Genomic DNA, 19,810 nt, shown 5'->3' on the forward strand with positions numbered 1-19,810 from the left:
ATTATGATTTCTTCAGAAAGGGATGCTAATGTTTCAGATTATGTTTTTTTTTTTTTACAAAAGATAAATTCAGGCTTAATTTAGTGGGGTTAAAAGCATACATAGGCTCTGAAACCAGGGGGCCTTGGATTAAATCCAAATCTGCCACTTGCGAGCTGGGTGATTTGGGCAAAGAGTTGAACCCCTCTGTCAATTTCTGTATGCAAAGTAGGGTTGGTGATAACATCTTCCCCATAAAGGTGAGGTGAGAGTTATATGAAGTAATACATGGAAAGGGCTTAGAATATTGATGGGTTCATCTTTAAGTGTTCAATCAATGTTAGTTCTTATTTTACTGAATTTTTTGAAGTAAATGAAGCCAGATAAAAACAAGTGCTGGAGACCTGTTTCCTGTATGACTCTCTTACTGCAGACAACCCTCATGGCCTGAGGGCGTAAGCATATCTAAAATTGAAACAATTTATAAACATAACAGGATCAGTCAGGCCTTTCTTAAATTCCTGCTACCAAATGCTCCTGATTTTTCCCCTCTTTGTTAAATTCTAGAATTGTTTTTACTTTTGCCACTGTACAGGCTTACTAATAAACTCAAGAAAACCTCATGAGCATCACAATTCTAAATGTGTAATAATTAGTTTTATGAACAGAGATGATTTATATTTATAGAGAACATCATTCTTGCAATCAGCTTATCAATGTTTTGGATAACATTAAAGGAATTAATTGGTTCATTATTGATTTACTCTTATTAGAAAGTGATGATAGCATCAAAAATAGCAAGCTATAAATTTATTTAATCAAGGAAAGTAGAATAATTTTATATAAATCTATCTATGAATTAGTAAATTATATGTAAAGACATCAAATAATGTTTCTAGGGTGGAAATAGAAGTTCATTATAATATTAAGGAGAGTTTATCTGAAATAGAATGCTTATTCACTCTTTCTGCTTTACCATCCCAAATGGACTATTTAGAAATTATATGTGAATAAGCACATGGACTGTTTTAGCTTCATTCTATAATACAAATCACAGGAAGTTCACAGTTTTAAGGTCACTTGGAAAAAAAAAAAAACTTGGCAAATAAATAAAGACCCAAGCTTAGGGATATTCCAATTCCTACCTTTCTTCTTTTCTATAACTTCTCAAAACTAATTCCTTGAACTCTGTCTTGGATTCATATTAAGGATATAGAGATAGTGTCCACTGAAGACTCAAATTCTACCTTTCTTCAAACACTATGGCTCCAGAGAGGCCCAACAGGTTGAAGGATGACAAGGCACTTCTTAAAAGCTAATCATGGGATAGCATGGTTTCAGAGTGATCAGATCCACAGATCTTTGTCACAAGCTGAAGTTATCTCTGGGCAAGATAATGAGATCATCATGTTAGGCTAGCTACCTGATAATCTGGATAAAGGTCTAGATTTGGGGCATTTGGAAATTGTATCCCAAACCACAATATAAGCATAGAACTTTATCCTAAGTAAAATTTAAATGTGGAAAAAGAAGGAGGAGAACTAAAAGTCATCAAGAACTAAAGTCATCAGGCTATGAAGTACAATTTTATTTCATTTTATACAAATATTGTCTCTAAGAAAGCAAGGGCACAACAAGAGAAAAGAACAAGATATCTCTATTTGAATATTTATTCCCAGTGCACTACTGTATTTCCTTACCTGTCTTAGCAGTCCTTATCTGCTTCCAAAATTATGTGCTTTTTATATCCAAATTCTACCTACTTGTGTAGATAACGGAAAGCTTTCACTTGGAATCCGACTGGATCTCTTCTGGGGAACTTGTTGTCTGGGTGACATTCCCAGATGGATACAGAGCAATGGGAGCAGCATTCCTTTTTGGAGTTACTTGCCTCAGTGTAATCTTACTGCATCTCTAGTTCCTAAAAGAGGTCCCGATTGAATGCTCCATCTATTCATTGAAGGAATAGATTATTCTTTTTCTCTATTTTTACAGGTCTCAGAGGTGCCAAGTTTATCTGCTTTCAAGACCGTCAGTGGCACAGCGAATGCTTTAACTGTGGGAAGTGCTCGGTCTCCTTGGTGGGGGAAGGCTTCCTGACCCAGGACAAGGAAATCTTCTGCCGCAAATGTGGCTCAGGCATGGAGACCGACATCTAGACGGGGACCGTCCTTCCCTACCTAACATCCACCTTGCTTTTGTTCTCACTAAATCCGGAACTTGGTTGAAGTCGTATCTCTGACTTGAGTTTTAGGAAACATTAATGTAAACTGCAGAGCAGAAGGGTTTTGCACGCATTCTGATTGAACTGTATTATAAGAGCTCAAAAAAAAAAAAAAAGCACAGAAATGAATATATACTAAATCACAAAAGGAACCTCTGCTTGCAAAATACTGCACTCTGCTGTTAGAAGTAATAGGAGAATATTGTAACCAAGTAGAGCACCTGTACATAGAAGTCATGGATGTTGGTACTGAAGACAGATGTCATTCAAAACTACAGAATAAAAAGGAATTAAGAGATCAAATTAAAAGGCATACATAAGACTGATGTTTGTGCTCCTGGCAAGCTAGTGATAAGTATGGTGATATGAATAATAAAACAGTGATCCGGGAAAACTGATCAGCAATCAGCACATTTAAGGATTCTGTCATTTTATTATTCTTTTTCCACTCGCACATACTGGCTTTGAAAAACAAAACTGCAATTTGCCCTCATCCACACTGCTTCCGCAGCTCGTTGCTTCCCGTGGCTAATCAACGGCTCTGATACGCTATATAAATATAATGGGTTCTCTCTACCTGGGGATAGTCAAAACATGTTTTATTAAATGTATTTTCAAAGCCCACATAATTTTTCTAAAGACTTACATATTTCATGAGAGAAAATGTCTATTCTTTCAAGCTAGCTAACCAGAATAATCATTGTCCCCAAGGCAAACCTTTAAAGTAAATAGATCATTAAATCATCACTTGTGGAAATTAGTTTTAGGGAAGGGATTGGGTGTTGGAACATGACTTTCATCCAGATATCTAAAGGCATAATAGAATGCATAATTAGCTCTGAGCCTCATGCATTTTGACTTCTAAAATTACATAGATGATTAATGGAAAGACATAAAAGCAGGCTTTAAAGAAATCTAATATTAATAACTGAAAAGGAATAACTCACCGCTGGTAATTCAGGACCTGTAACTCAGTGGAGTAGAGCAATGTGGGCTACGGAGGAGCCCTTTCACTGTTCCTCCTCACCTGTGCCCCCCACCTCACCCATGCCAGCCACACCCCAGAGCTTCAGTCTCTGGCATGACCAAAGGGTGCACTCTCACCCCTAAGCAGTCATTCTACAAATAAGTCTGTTTTCTTTGGTTGGTCATAAGGGCAATAGCGGCCTTAGTGAAAAGTCTAGCTGCCCTGGACAACACTTTCCACGCCGTGTGGGACAAGTGAAAGCAAGCTCTGCTCTCTGTGATTAATTACCAACCTTTTTACGTGCACTTGCGTGGGAAGCGGGGAGGTCTGGAGAAGAAGCCCACCTAGATGTAACTTTTATGCATCTACTCCCATATTACTCCATAGCATCAGCGTCTCTGATGGAAATCTAATTATATGCTGTGGCTGATTACCATGATTAAAATGGCATCCCAGGAGATTCAATTAAAATTGTTATGGAAAGACAAGTTTTGAAATAGTTTAAAATGCAAGGACATTTGAGATGCTAACAACTTGGAGATACTAATAAAAGGTCAAGCTGCAAAGGCTATGTGAAAGTAATAATTGTCTCCCCTTTATATTAACAATGCCAAGATATTTGCTTACTTTTACATTATAAAATGTAGAAAAACCCATCCATATTTTTCCCGATTTGTTTAAAATTTCACATAACAGGTAAGGAACAAAATATGCCAATTTGTTCTAGGATCTAGAAAATAAGAGTACATTACATATTTAGAAAACCAAGTCATTCTAAGTCTGGAGAGAGATACAGCATTGTAACATTTTCTCAGTTAACCAATTACATGTAAATATGCAAAATGTAATGTTTTCTTGTTTAAACAATTGGTAATATGAAGGCATTTTGCTGGGTGTCTATGGGATTGGTGAGTGATCAGGCTTGTATTCTATCTGTACAATTAAAATTCACAGAACCATTGCTGAGGCAGAGATGTTATCATTCTCTGGTATATATACTTCTGCATATTAATAATTCTATATTTAGAATGTAGTTCAGTCATCAAATATGTATTAGGCATGTCTGTGCACAAAGGTAGAGTTTGAGCTGTTGTGGTTCTGGGATGAGGGATGGGGAGGTCAGGTTATGGAAATGTGGGAATGTCAGATAGAAAGATCCTTCCCTACAGCTTATAAAAGGTGCCATGTAGACACAACACACATATGCAAAACAACCAAGAAGGAAGGCCTCATTAGACTGATATGCATGCAATGGTAACAGTAAAAACTTTATACTATCATTGAGTTCGGATACAACATGCAATAGAAAGTTACTAACTATTCTTAATAGAGGAGAAAGCATCACAACAGTATTTGAGAAAGATCATACTGATGATTCTGTGTGGCCTGGAATTGAAGAGGACAAGGTCCAAAGGCTAGGCATCTTAATGCAATGATATGTGTGGTTAGTGGCAAAAGAAGTGAAAAGATAAAAACAGTAAGTAATGCAGGCCAAGGGATCCTCTCTCTGTCAATATAAATGTGTATGCAAGACAACAAATCAAAATATTTTATGTTGTCATGTTGAGATTAAAGATGACAAAAAAGGCAGAAAAGAATTTCTGCTTCCATGATAACTGGTAGAGTGCCCACGGATTCAATTTTTTTCTCAAACCAATGGACATTGGAACAATCCAGGCCCATTGGTTAAATGAAGTGTGATAATGCTACCATCATCAGTTCAAAACTTACATAGTCACTATAACTGTAAAAAAAAATCTTCCAACTCTGTTGTGCATTGGAGATACTGATCATAATGGTCATTGTTAAAAACCATCACAACATTTAGTACCACAAATGAAAAATCAACCCAAAAAGATGACTGATGTTAGTGACACCATTTTTTAACTTAAGGAAAAAATACTTATTATTCTAACTGACATAGTAATAACACTTCATATTTTAAATAATAAAATGATTGTTATAATATGTTTTAGATATATTTGATTGAGCACATAAATTATTCTCAAATACATTTATCAGCAGGTGTTTTTAAAAAAATATATTTTATTGATTTTTTACAGAGAGGAAGGGAGAGAGATAGTTAGAAACATCGATGAGAGAAAGTCATCGATCAGCTGCCTCTTGCACATCTCCTACTTGGGGATGTGCCCACAACCAAGGTATATGCCCTTGACCGGAATCGAACCCGGGACCCTTCAGTCAGCAGGCCGACGCTCTATCCACTGAGCCAAACTAGTTTCAGCAATCAGCAGGTGTTTGTTATTGCAATAAAACAGTTTTTACTTATTTTACATATTGTGGTTTTCAGACTATTTATGCTAAATAAATTTGCATAATACATATTTCTCAAGTTTTTAATCTATGTTTTTTTGCATTATCTGTGCAGTAAACAGGAAGGTTATGAAATAATTTATAGTGTTTTTACTTCTCTTACATAAGGGAGCCTGATGACTTTTACCTTCTTGTCCCAGCCATTTTTAAAAATATATATAACTTTTTATTGATTTCAGAGAGGACAAGAGAGGGAGAGAAAGATAGAAACATCAATGATGAGAGAGAATCATTGATCGGCTGCCTTGTACACACCTCCCACCGGGGATAGAGCCCACAACCCGGGCATATGCCCTGACCAGGAATCCAACCATAACCTCCTGGGTCATAGGTTGCTGCTCAATCACTGAGCCATTTTTACAACACCCAAATTAACTACCTGTTTAGATATTATTTCAGGGCATTAATATGAAAAAAGACATAATTGAATTCTGTCTGACCCAAACAGTAATGCTTGTCCAGTGAACCTCATCTGTGCTCTTTCTTACAGCAATCAACTTTCTAGATATTCTAAACTAAGAAGAATTATTTTATCGCTAATTATCATTCATATGAGTCTAAATATATCACAAGTAGCTCACTTCAATTGAATTTTCCTGTTTTGACTGAGATAATCTTAGCTAATTTCTTATTTGTATATTGGGGGAATTGTTAAGTCTTATTTAATCTAAAGTAAAATATGTGCCTGCAATACAAGTCTTTGTGAAACTTTAGCTAATCCACATTCAGTAGGTTATCTACAGAGTTGCATAGATTATGAATTCATTGAAGGTCAGAACATGTTTCATGAAGAAATATTTTGAAGAACATATCTCACCAAACATTTCTAGTTTATTTTTAAAATCACATGGCTTGGACATATAATGAAATTCTAATGGGTACTCAAAAGGTAAACTTTATGTCCTGGAATTAATGTTTCTTCAATGAAGGAGTCAGAAAAGCAATAGAAATTATACTTGCTCAGATAGTACTTTTATCCTGCACCTTTTCACTGGAAACATCAGACCTTTGGGTCATGATTCTACCAGAAATAGTTCAAGAGTCACCAGGGATAAGTGTAAAGGAACTTTGGAGGAACTTGAGATTCTCCTTCCAAGAGACCTATCAATATTTGGGGGAAATGTCATAAGGTAAATTTACCTTACAACTTCTCCAAAGTCAATGTATGTGGACTTTATTATCCCAACATCATACGGTACAGGGATACCAGGAGTCTTCCTTTGAACCATCCAATTCAAGAGAACTTAAGAAATCAGCCCATCCACTCAGTCACCTATGTGGCTTCCTAGATGTTCCTAAAAATGCATCATCCCAAGAGAATTAGAGAAGTTCTTTTTCAGAATTATGAACAATCTAAACTTTCCCAGATGACTAAGATTTAGGACCAGATATATTGTTAAAAATGGGGTTGGGGAAAATATTTCTCAAATGGGGAAATAAAAAAGAGGAAAAAGAAACAAAAAAGATTCATGCTCAAGTTTGAGTCTATAAAAGAAATAACAGGATTTATGTGTCTTTGGAATGACTGGATTATATATATTTGTGGTTGAGAAAAGGAACAGCTCACTGTGATAGAATTATGATCCATGTCACAGAGAGCAGAGAGTATTTGGGTCAAATATTTTCCCACGAATGGTAATAAACTTATAAAGTGGATGTCCATAAAGGGTTCTCTGAATGAGAGGCATTAATGAGCTCAACAGACATCCATTCCATGACTCAAACAGTGACATTAAATGCTATTCCCACCACACATAAAAACAAAAAATCAACTTTGATATTTATGGAAGTCCACACACAATCCAAAGGCTTATTTTTTCTTTATACACATAACAGCCTATCCCTGATTTGTCTCTGTAGCATCATTTATAAAGATGTCTATCTAAAAATTCCAACCCAAGCTTTCAAACAGGAAATAATTGAGGGAGGATAGATAGAGGAAAGATGGAAGAAAAAAAGTAGTGATGATCCCTGGATAGATAACTCACTTCGTCAGAGTACGGGTTCAGTCCTTGGTTAGGGCACATTCAAGAATCAACCAAAGAATGCAGAAATAAGTGGGACAACAATCCATCTCTCTCTCTCTCTCTCTCTCTCTCTCTCTCTCTCTCTCTCTCTCTCTCTCTCTCTCCTCTCTTTCTCTTTCTCTCTTTCTCTGTCTCTCTGGTTCTCTCTCAGAACACAAATTTTCTAAAAATTAAAGAGTGGTATAACAAAAATTGACATTGCTGAAAAGGAAGAAACAAATTGATTTTAAAAAATATTTTTCATATATATATTTTTTCAAAACTACAGGATTTTTCAAAGGAAGCAAAATAAGTGGACAAAATAAAAAATTTGATAAAATTATGGATTTAGGAACTATAACTTGGTATCTGTTACCTCCCCTCAAGGAAAATTACTTTTCAGTCACCAATGGATATGTAGTCACCAGAATCAACAATCTCCAACCTCCTATGCTGCTGTGAGGTATTTTGCTATTGTTGACTTTCCCTCGTTCCTTCAAAATTTGACTGTAGTAATCATTTTACTATGATACATATATCAAATCATCATGTTGTACACCTTAAGTATACACAATTTTCATTTTTTAAAATAATTTTAAAATTAAAAATAGCAAAGTGCTCACAGGCAATTGCAATTGGGTGGTTGTCAAAGCAATCTTAAAAAACAGATCCTCTCCGATAGTTATGATGTTCAATTTTTTCCTTACGTTTATAAAAAAAATTATGTTCAGTATATATGTCTCATTATTTTCATACACTGCTGGGTAGAGAAAAGTATTTCTAAAAGGCAATTTGAGAGCCTTAAATTTTTTTCCTGCACTTTGACCAAGAAAATTCAATTTATAGGAATTTATACTGGGAAAATCATTGGTAAGCCATACAATTTATTTCAGTACTGGAATGTTTATTGAAGTACTGTGCGTGTTTTTAAAACTCCAAACAAGAAATCAACTTAAAAATCCAAAATAAAAGAAAATAAATTCATTCTGGCACCTATTTACGATGCAATATTTTAAAAGCAGCCATTATTTTTTTTTTAACCTTACTCAGTTTTACTCAGTGGATGGAGCATTGGTCTGCGGACTGAAGGGTGCGAGGTTCAATTCCAGTCAAGGGTACATGCCTGGGTTGCAGGTCCATCCCCAATGTGGGGTGGGCAGGAGCCAATGATTCTCTCTCATCACTGATATTTCTATCTCTATCTTCCTTTTTCTTCTTCTCTGAAATTAATAAAAATATATTTTAGAAACTTTTAAGACTACTTAGTGGCATGAAAAAACTATAAATGATATAAGGTTGAGTGGAAATATAATGTTAGAAAATATGTATGATATCCCAAGTGGCTAAATTTATTACAATAATTTGTGTGTAAAGAAAAAAGTGCCAAAAAGTACAATAGCATATTAGCATTAGCTAAACAAAAAAATTTCCCCCCAATGGCATCCATAATACCAGTCTCTCCTTGTCTCCTGAAGTGCACCATCCTTTACCTATTTCTTTGAAACAGATATTCCTAAATATTCTCTCCTCAAGCTTCTTGCTCTACATTTTCCCTACCAGAGAACTCATCTCGTTTCATGATTTCAACTGCCTGTTTATGTAGATGGGCCTAAATCTTTGTGTTCTGCCTTAAATTCTTTTCTGAGTTCCAGATGCAAATTTCTCTGTTTCCTGGACAACTGCCACTCAGAATAATGTGGACAGCTCACAACAACTTTATTATTTTCCCTACGAATTCCGCTTATCTCCTTATTTCCTCTGCCGTAGTTAAAGCATAATCCAAACGGAGCCTTTAGAATTTATGTCCTGGGCACATAAAAAGATGCTCAACACCGTCCATTCATTATTAGGGAAATGCAAATGACCACCACCACGAGCTAGCATTTCATACCAATTATAATGGCTATAATATATAGGGCAAGCAATAACAAGTGCTGTTAGACACAGAGAAATAGTAACCCTCATAAATTGCTGGCATGGGGCCTCCACTTTAGAAAACAGTTTGGCAGTTTCTCAAAAAGCTAAATATGAAACTACCATGCAACCCAGCATTTCCACTCCTAGGTATCTACCCAACGGAGTGAAATGAAAGCACATGCCCACATAAATATTCATGTCAGCGTTATTCATAATCACCAAGAAATGGACAACCCAAGTGATCAGTTGATGAATAGGTATAATACCAAACACACAATGGAATATGATTCGCTCATTAAAGAGAATGAAGTACTGCTGTGTGCCGCCACATGGATGAACTTTAAAAACATGATAAGCAAAAAAAGCCAGAGAAAAAAGAAGGCTACATCTTGTATAATTCCACTTATCTGAAATGTTCCAAAGAGGCGAATTGATGGAGACAGGAAAATGTGTGGTTTCCTGGGGCTGAGTGGGAATGGGGGTGCATTGTAAATGGGCATGAGGGTCTCTATGGAGGGATGACAGTTGTCTGCAACTGGTTGATGGTGATAGTTGCATGACGAGGCAAAATTACTAAAGATCCTTGCATTGTATAAATTGAAGTTAGTGAATTATATGATACCCAAAGTGAATCTTAATAAAGTTGAGTGTGTTTTTAATCTGTCCTGGTTCCCCTCTCTCCTCAATCCCTTATATCTAAATCCTATTCTAAAAGCCGTAATTTTAAAAAGTTGCCTTGCAAGCTTTTTTTTTGTTTCCCAAGAACACTATTCCTTTTTTATTTTTCTGTAACTAGGATTCTCCTCTTACCTGCTTGTCAAGTTTTTAATCAACCTCTAAAGTCCAGATCAAAGTTACCTTCTGTGTGAAATCTTTACTAATATCTCTTAGAAAAAAAGTTGATAATTTTCTTCACCTTTTTTTTTTCAATTCTGTGAGCAGTTTAAACAACTTGATGTCTATTACAACTGTGAATGGGGAGACAATCTAATTAGAGTATGATGGTATCGAGAGCCAGAAAAGCGGGGTTCGGTTCCAAGGTGTGCCACTTTTTTTTGGTGTGTGACATCTGGTGGTTACTAAACTATCGGAGCCTCAGTGTTTCAACCTTTAATTGGGGTCTATAATATAAATTTCAAAAAGCTCCTGTGAATAGTAAATGAAATAAAAGCAATTTGCCTCACATCTACCTAGAACGTATTAACTTACTAAAAAGTTATTAAATGTTGATTACCTTATCCTTTCTTTTGCACCCCTACTCAACCTCTACAACCTCTAGATAATGCATTTATTCAACTTTTATAAATCCAACTCCTACCAAAATGTCTGGCACTTAGTAGACAACCAGTAAGTACTTGCTGAATTAAATTCTCATTGTAAAAGTGTTCTTGCTATAATAATACCCTCCCTATATTGGTTGCCAATAACCATGATAAATATATAAATCACTTTTGCTACTCACCTTGACGGTGTTATATGGAATTGCCCATGCAGGAAGCAACTATTGATAGATGGAAAATCAACACCTGCGATTTTAAGCATCTGCTTTAAAGTTTGGAATTTGAAATCACTGTTTTCCTGTCCACAGACTATTAATCTGTAGAGTGTGCTTCTCTCAACCAGCATTCGCATGGATGTCTTGAGACACTTGATTTTCAGGTTTTCTGTGCAATAATTGTCTAGTCTGAAGTTTCTCCTCTTGGGCCCCCAAAGTAGATTCTTGCACGCATTCATACCAGTACCTCTTGGGTTAAACCAGGCCATCTCAAATGTGCCTGCCAAATTCGGAGTCAATCTGTGCTACCAGTTTTTTTTTTTTTTGTTTTTTTTTTTATCCCGTACTTACATTAGAAGTGTAATTGTACTTACTTTTCTTAAACTGAAAAATACATCCTCTCTGTCTCTCAAAAATGCAGACAATTTAACCTATTGCTGAGTATGTGTAGCTTTGGGCATCTTAAATTCTCTTATCATACCGGAACAGCATCCATGGGCTGTCTCAGTCCTTCCGGGGTACAGCATTTCTCTGTTCCTCCTTATTAAGTTTCCTCTTTTCTTGACAATTTCACCTCTCCTACTTCAGTGTCCTCTTTCTCTTAATTAGCATTAATTTCCTCTGGACATTAATTCAGACTATTCACATAATTACTTTAGAAGGAGTTCCAAAAAGTAAACATCTAGGCACATGTTTTAAATCTACATAGCATGGTCCTAACCAGCACCCAATTGTGCTGCCTGTGACACCATACTGAACTCTCTATGTGGCTTCTCAGGATGGGATAAATGTCTACAGCTAGCATTTATTCAGAAACAGGTCCTGAGATCAGGGAAATGAAACACCGGGGTATTGAAACATCAGTCTAATTTGCATTTTTAGGTTCTTCATAAAATCTCTCTTTATCCCTCCTAAGAGGTACCTTTCTACCTCCTGAAATGAAGCCTTTGCCATTTTATGAGGAGAATCATAGCAAAACGCAGCACTGTTTTGACTCCCAAATGCAACATATGGTTCTTTAATTTGTGGTTTTTTCTTTTTTTTTTTTTAATTGTAAATATTTTTAAATTTATTTTTCAATTACAGTTGGCATACAATATTTTATTAGTCTCTGGTGTACAGCATAGTCATTAGACATTTATATACCTTACAAAGTGATCATTTCAATAAGTCTAGTACCCATCTGCCACCGTACATAGTTATTACAATATTATTGACTATATTCACTTTGCTGTATTTTATATCCCCATGACTATTTTCATAACTGGCAATTTGTGGTTCATTTTCTTTTTTTAAATATATATTTTATTGACTTCAGAGAGGGAGGAAAAGGGAGAGAGAGATAGAAACATCAGGGATGAGAAAAATTATTGATCTACTGCCTCCTGCATGCTTTCTACTGGGGATTGAGCCCACAACTCAGGCTTGTGCCCTTGACTGGAATCGAACCTGGGACCCTTCAGTCCACAGGCCAACACTCTAGCCACTGAGCCAAACCAGCTAAGGCTTGTGGTTAATTTTCTAAGGTGAAGTAATTGTTGAAAAATTCTCAGCTAATTATCTTATTGTGAATAATTGCCAACCTTAGGGTGGGAGCCACCTCTCCTCCAAATACATCTAACTCCAAATGCAGGAAGTGTGTGTGACTGTCTTACGTTCTTTACATTCCCCAATACAGCCTCAAAGCTCAGCCTCAAGGGTTGAGAGCTCTCCACGTCCCTAGTAATAGACTAGCATGTGTCCATATTTTCCACACCAGCCTAATAAATGGTACTTTTAATTATTCCCATTGTACTAATGAGGAAATTGAGGTTTAAAGAGATAAAATGGTTGCTTTGGTGGGTCTGACTCAGGAGTCTATGCTGCGCCTTTGCTAACAATTCACTGGATCCACTTGCTTCCTGTCTGTGCAGCAAGCCTAGCGTCACCATTTCCCACAGGCCCACTTCCTGCCGGCACCAAGCACTGCTCTACGCCTGTCTGTTCCTCCCTTTTCACTTTCACAGTTTAAGGCTTCATTACCTCTCACCTGGATTCATTACCTCCTATTGAAATATTTTCTATCCCTCCAAGGCCAGGGTCCTTCTATCTATCCTTCACACTCCCTCCACCAGATAAAATATTTCTTAGGTAGTGCCTGATCATAGCTCCAGCTTAGTCAGCAGCCTCTGTGGGTTCTCCATTAGGTCCCCTCCAAAATCTAGCCCTGCCCTCTCTTCCCAGTTATCTCTCTCCAGATTCCTCCCGCACTGGAATAGACGTCCTTGGGAAGAGAGTTTTTGTCTGTTCTACTCACCATCATATATGTACTACATAGAACGGAGCCTGGCACCGAGCAGGTGCTTAGACAATGTTAGGTGAAAGAATGAAGAATTATGGTTTAGCAAGATCTTATTACTGATTGCATCCAAAATAAATAAATCCTAGGTTGTTTCCAATCTGATTTCTTTGCTTAAAATACCTCCTGGTGGAGTCCTCCCTGTCATCTCCACTTATGCAATTTAATTTCCATGAAAACTTGTCCATTACTTCAGTTACAACGCATAAGTCAATTATTCCAGGTAAGAACATCCTTGCCCTTATATGCACTTTGTTTTTGATAACTCTGGCCTCACACATTATCTTTGCTTTGAATTATAGTGAATCCTCCCCCATTAGTTTATGGGAACAGTTACTCAAGAAACGGGGCAAAGTCTTACTCAGCTTTGAATTACCCATGATGTCGAGTATAAAACTAGCTTAAAAAAATGCTTGTTAATTTTTAAATCGAATTGAATCTCAGAAGCCACTTCTGAACTCCTTCCTCATAATTAGTATATACTGAAACACATGTAAGCAACAACAATGATAAAAATAATAAGACATTAAACACTAAGAGCTTTGCCAGGATTTAATCCCTCCAAAGCCCTCTGAGGCAGGTTTTATCATTATCAAACGGGAGGAAAGGCTGAGTTCTCCAAGTTCCCACTGGTAGTACAAGGAAAAACCCAAGGTTTGGCTTTGCTGTTCAGGCTCTTAACCTTGGATACTAGTGCCTCCTGCATTTCAAATAAAACATTTTTTATAAAGCCAAATATAAACACTTTTGTGTATGTCACAGACCTATATGTACGCAAACTTTTATGAATTGATCACATTGGCATTTATACTTTGTGGGTTCACAAATTTCTTGACAACTTTAAGAAAAATAACAGAATACGATGACATTTTTACAAAAAAAAAAAGTCAAATAAATCAAAAAAGGAAGAGTACATTTGAAAAGAAGGATCTCTCACCCTTTGGGACAACATGGAAGGACCTGGAGAGTATTATGCTAAGCAAAAAAGGCAGATCAGAGAAAGACAAGTATCATATAATCTCACTCATATGTGGAAGCTAATGTACAAAGTAAACAAACAAAGTAGATTCAAAGACATAGAAACATGGAACAGACCTATAAATCTCAGAGGAAATGAGGCAAGGACAGTGGGAAGAGATTAACCAAAGAATTTATATGCATATATACATAGCCTATGGACACAGACAACAGTGCAGTGAAGGCCTGGGGGAGGGGGGACGTGGAGGAATCAATGGAGGAAAAAGGGGACATCTGTAATACTTCCAACAATGATGAGTTAAAAAGAAATAAAAGGAAGAGTACATTTGAGACACAGCTTGTGGAATACTAGTTGTCTTACTGTGGGAACAATGCCAGGTCCCTGGATAGTCAAGGCTGGTAGGAGCACAGAGGCCTTGTTATCAATACACCAGAATGGCCAAAGGCCGCTCTGGCCACGTACCTAAATGGGATGTCCATGGACTCTGAGCCTGGAAATCCAAGATACCATGAGTGGGTGCAAGGACACACGATACACACTGCCCTTCTGCAATCAGTATGATTGATATAACTATTGGCACCAAGCCTTCTTCGTCTAAATGGTATAAAAGTAGGCTACTGACCAGTCTAGTTGGCTGAGGCGGGAGTGAGGAGAAGTCTGCTAGAATATGGAGAAGGAGAAGCTAGGGGGGAGTGTGTAAGGAAGTCTGCTAGAGAAAGCAGCTGGGCCGCACAGCTTAGGCACTGCTGCAATGTGAGGCAGTGAGTCAAGGAGGCAGCATGTGCTGCTCAGATAATAGATGTGGGCTCAGAGACTGATGCTGCTTTATGGGAAAGATATGTGTTCACCAGCTGGTGGCCAGCTGCCTGCCTGTATGGGCTTCGCTGTGAGGACTGTTCCTGTGGCTATGTGACCACTTCTGCAATGAAGATTCATTCTTATACACCGTAACCTCTCATGGCTTCTCCATCTAAGACCCGGCATCCTAGGAGGTCCAGCCCCAGGCAGGGGGCCTCGAACCCAACACCTGTTACTAGTGAGCAGAGGATAAAGGAGGAACTTGGACTAAATTTCCCCACAGTTAGTACAGGGGGCAGGGTTCAGCAGGAACCAGCCCTCGTGTCTTCGAATGGGAGAATGTAGAATACATGGACTCACAGCCACTCAGAACAACTCAGAGCACCAGACCTGGGGCAGGGCTCCTCGTGTGTGCTCTGACACTTACTAACACAGAAACTGTAAGGTTTGAGGCACAGAAAACTGACCACAAAGGCATGTTAAAGTAAAGTTTATTCCCCAGTAATGAGCAGGACTCATTATGGAGGTAGAGAAATCAGAATTGAAGGAGTGGGGAGGGGAGAAGGGACCAAGCCAGGCTGCCTCCAGATGGACATGGAGGAAAAGCAACACGTGGCTGGTCTGAGGATCTTTTTATTTTTATTCTTATTTATTTATTTTTTTAAATATATTTTATTGATTTTTTATAGAGAGGAAGAGAGAGGGATAGAGAGTTAGAAACATCGATATGAGAGAAACACCGTTCAGCTGCCTCCTGCACACCCCCTCCTGTGGATATGCCCGCAACCAAGGTACATGCCCCCGATCGGAATTGAACCTGGGACCTTTCAGTTCGCAGGCCGACGCTCTATCCACTGAGCCAAACCGGTTTTGGCTGGGGGTCTTTTTAAGGGGAGGAGCAGGAGGGGGTGGGCTCCAGGGCACTTTGGCAGGCGCTGAATGGTGGTTCGATGTCTTGGGGATGTCTCTGTGGCAGATGCCAGTAATGTCATAACTCCACCCACCAGTTGGGGGGAGGGAGAATCTCACAAAAACATTTCCTTCAGTAGCAGGAGACTTAAAAGTCTTGGTGTTGTGATAATGTTAGCTTTAAACCATAAAGATATGGTTTATTCTTTGAATCCTCCACTAGATGGCAGGAAATTGTTACTGTCCAAAGTAACATTACTGGATTAGTCCAGGTTCTCCAAGGTTCAAATTGATGCAAATTACTTTCACCTCAACCTCTAGCAATGCTGGCCTTTTCCCACAAGCCATTTAAAAACAAATGACTATTTTTAAGCTGGGAAAGAAAAAAATCAGGTTTTCACAGGAATAAATAGTAAGTATCAGTAAGCTAATTATGTTTGTGTTGCTCTGCTTGAACATAGTAGGAACAATTTTCTTGACAACTGTACAGACAGGCTGGGAGAAGGGTTGAGAAGGGAAAATGTTCCGTTCAGATGTCAGATATTAGAGAACAGATTTCAGTCACTTTCAAGTCACAGTTCTCCTCCCTGGCCACACATTAGACTCACCTGGGGGCCCTCCCGCAAACCTCAGTCCTCTGATGATAGAACCTAGACATTGGCATTTCTTTAAGCCTACTCAACTATAAAATAAAATGATTAGATGGACATCTTAGCCTTTTTCCAGAGCTAACATTCTAGTATTGAAGTCTAACAGCTAACCTGTTACTATAAGCTTCATGAGAGAAAGAGCTAATTCTGCTCTAGATCCTTTATGACTATTCACTTAGTGAATCCACAGCACTAGGGCAGGCTGGGGGAAGGTGAGACACAACTTGCCCGAGGCCACCCAGTAAGGAGGAAAGTTGAGACTCAATCCAGAGTTTGTCTCTAGACTAGTCTGAGTATACCACACGAGGCCATAATTCCTTCATTAATAGCTGATTCATGAAAGAACTACATCCATCTCCCTATCTAACTTTCTACCTATATCTAATTTTTTCCTGCACTAACATAATGGTTTCTACATTGTTATGTAAGCCATTGCTGCCAGCTGGGTTAGAAAATTAGCACAGCATATTCTGGGAACAGCTATAGCAAAGGCCAATTCTTTTTTTTTTAAGTCAGTACCTTTGGGAGAGATATTGTTTTTCTGGATGAAATTGTAATTGAATTCAGTAACTTTGCAAAAGAGCATTTGAAATGCACTTATTAGAGTTTTCAGGAAAACTAATTGAGCAAATCTTATAAGCATCGATTGACATGGGTTGGACTCCAGGGCTCCTGGAGACTAATAAAAACTAGATTCTGTGCACACTCTGTCCTCCTGTTTTAAACTTCGTTTTTTGGTTTGTTGTTTTTTTCTGGAATCTAAGCAGGTAGGTCTCCTGACCCAGCAGGGACAGCTTTAGAAACATAGGCGGATGTGGTATAGATTCTTCCACACAGGAAAGATAAAGCTGGATTCTCTGGGGCTTCTCTCTGAAAAGTCAGTGATACTTTTTATCAGCATTGCTGGCTAAATAAAGACCTAGGGGACAGAGCACAGCGTGAGCCTGAAGGACAGTGGCGATGAACTTCTGGATGACTTGTCTCTGAGGAGAGTTATCATGTTCACAGGAACTTAATGCCTCTGAGGGTGATCATTATAAACATATGCAAAAGTATAGTAAGCACTCTTGTATCCATCACCCAAATTCATCAATTATTAACTCCCAGCCAACCTTTTATCTGTACCTCTACCCAGTCCCTTCTCCTCACACATGGATCATTTTGAAACAAATCCCAGACACCCTAATGCTTCATCTGTAAATATTTAGTATGAATCTCTTAAAGAAAAGGACGTTTTAAAGAAAGCATGACCATTATATAATATTTAAAGTAATAATTAAATTTTAGAGCCTGTTTTATCTACATTTCATTCTTTATTAAAAGCCCTTGCCCTGAGGAGGGTAGGTGAATATTGAGGAATTAAATTTTTATTTCCAGGAAGTAGTTCATCGGGCCAATTTTAACCCAGAAAAATATTAAGGGCCTCAATACTGCACCAGACATTACCTTATTTTTCCCCTACCTTTGCTCAGACTTTACACTATATTTGGTTCTTCTCAAATAGTTGTAATTTCCTTAGTAACCATTTACTTTAGGGAAAAAAAATGTTTCATTTTTTCCTTTTGTTTCCATCACTATTTTTTAAATTTTTATTTATTTTAAATATATTTTTATTGATTGCAGAAAGGAAGGGAGAAAGAGAGATAGAAACATCAATGATGAGAGAGAATCATTGATTGGCTGCCTCCCGCATGCACCCACTGGGATGGAGGCTGAAACCCAGACATGTACCCAGACCGGGAATTGAACTATGACATCCTGGTAAATAGGTTTCTGCTCAGCCACTGAGCCACACCAGCTGGGCTCCATCACTACCTATTCCCCCTATACCTTCTTCCACCTCCACCAACCTCCTAACCCCACAATCACCACACTGTTGTCTGTGTCCATCAGTTCTTTCTCTTCCTTTTTTTTTTTTTCTCAACCCCTCCACCCACCCCTAACACCCACACTCCCTACCAGAGCTGTCTGCCTGCTCTCTTTGTGTGTGTGTGTGTGTGTGTGTGTCTGTGTGTGTGTGTGTGTGTGTGTTCGTTGTCTAAACTTTTACATATGTCTCCTTTCTTCCCCAATTGAACCCCCACCCCCAGCCATTCCCATCCCGGGCAAGCCCCCACCATCCCAGTTCTGTGTTCATTGGTTATTCTAATATGCATGCATACTCGGCTTATCAGTCCTTTGGTTGTTCTCTAACTGCTCCTCCCCTGCCATTTCTCTCTGGATCTATTCTTGTTCATCAAATTATGTTGATCATTATTTCCCACATATGAGTGAGATCATGTGATATTTCTCTTTCTCTGACTGGCTTATTTCACTTAGCATAATACTCTCCAGTTCTATCCATGCTGTTGCAAATGGTAAAAGTTCCTTCTTTTTATAGCAACATAGTATTCCATTGTATAGATGTACCACTGTTTTTTAATTCACTCATCTGCTGATGGGTACTTAAGTTGTTTCCAAATCTTAGCTATTGTAAATTGTGCTGCTATGAACATAGGGGTGCATATAACTTTTCTGATTGGTGTTTCTGGTTTCTTGGAATATAGTCCTAGAAGTGGGATCACTAGATCAAATGGAAGTTCCATCTTTAACTTTTTGAGGAAACTCCATACTGTTTTCTATAGTGGTTGCACCAGTCTGCATTCCTACCAGCAGTGCACAAGGGTTCCTTTTTCTCCACATCCACCCCAGCACTTGTAGTTTGTTGATTTATTGATGATGCCTGCCCTCTTATCTATGAGTCTGTCTCTACTTATTAGTTCAGTTTGTTTATTAGATTCTATATATGAGTGAAAACATATGGTACTTGTCTTTCTCTGACTGGTTCATTTCACTTAATATAATACTCTCCAGTTCCATCCATGCTGTTGGTAACATTTTCTTCCTTTTTATGGCTAAGTAGTTTTCCATTGTGTAAACATATTACAGCTTTCTTATCTACTCATCTACTGATTAACACTTGGCCTGCTTGGCTATTATAAATAATGCTGTGATGAACATAGGGATGTATATATTATTTTGAATTAGTGTTTCAAGTTTCTTTAGATAAATTCCCAGAAATGGAATAGCTGGGTCATAAGGCAGTTCCATTTCTAATTTTTTTTGAGGTAACTCCACACTGCCACTGTAGAAAGCAGTATGGAATTACCTCGAAAAAATCATTCCTATGGGTTAAATATCAGTAGCATAAGTTGTGTGAAATACTGGGACATGG

The 19,810-nt window shown here is 37.9% G+C and overlaps 1 protein-coding gene across 1 annotated transcript in view; it reads left to right on the plus strand.

Annotated features, from left to right (window-relative positions):
• The window catches only part of FHL5 (four and a half LIM domains 5), a 32,198-nt gene extending 29,588 nt beyond the window's left edge, over window positions 1-2,610 (plus strand). Inside the window, exon 6 of the mRNA XM_084890805.1 lies at window positions 1,975-2,610. Coding sequence (XP_084746931.1) covers window positions 1,975-2,138 — 164 coding nt within the window. The 3' untranslated portion in view covers window positions 2,139-2,610. The remainder of the gene's footprint in view (window positions 1-1,974) is intronic.
• Window positions 2,611-19,810: the final 17,200 nt, after the last annotated feature.

Source organism: Pipistrellus hanaki (assembly GCF_964339955.1).
Source record: "Pipistrellus hanaki genome assembly, chromosome: 7".
Taxonomy (NCBI): domain Eukaryota; kingdom Metazoa; phylum Chordata; class Mammalia; order Chiroptera; family Vespertilionidae; genus Pipistrellus; species Pipistrellus hanaki.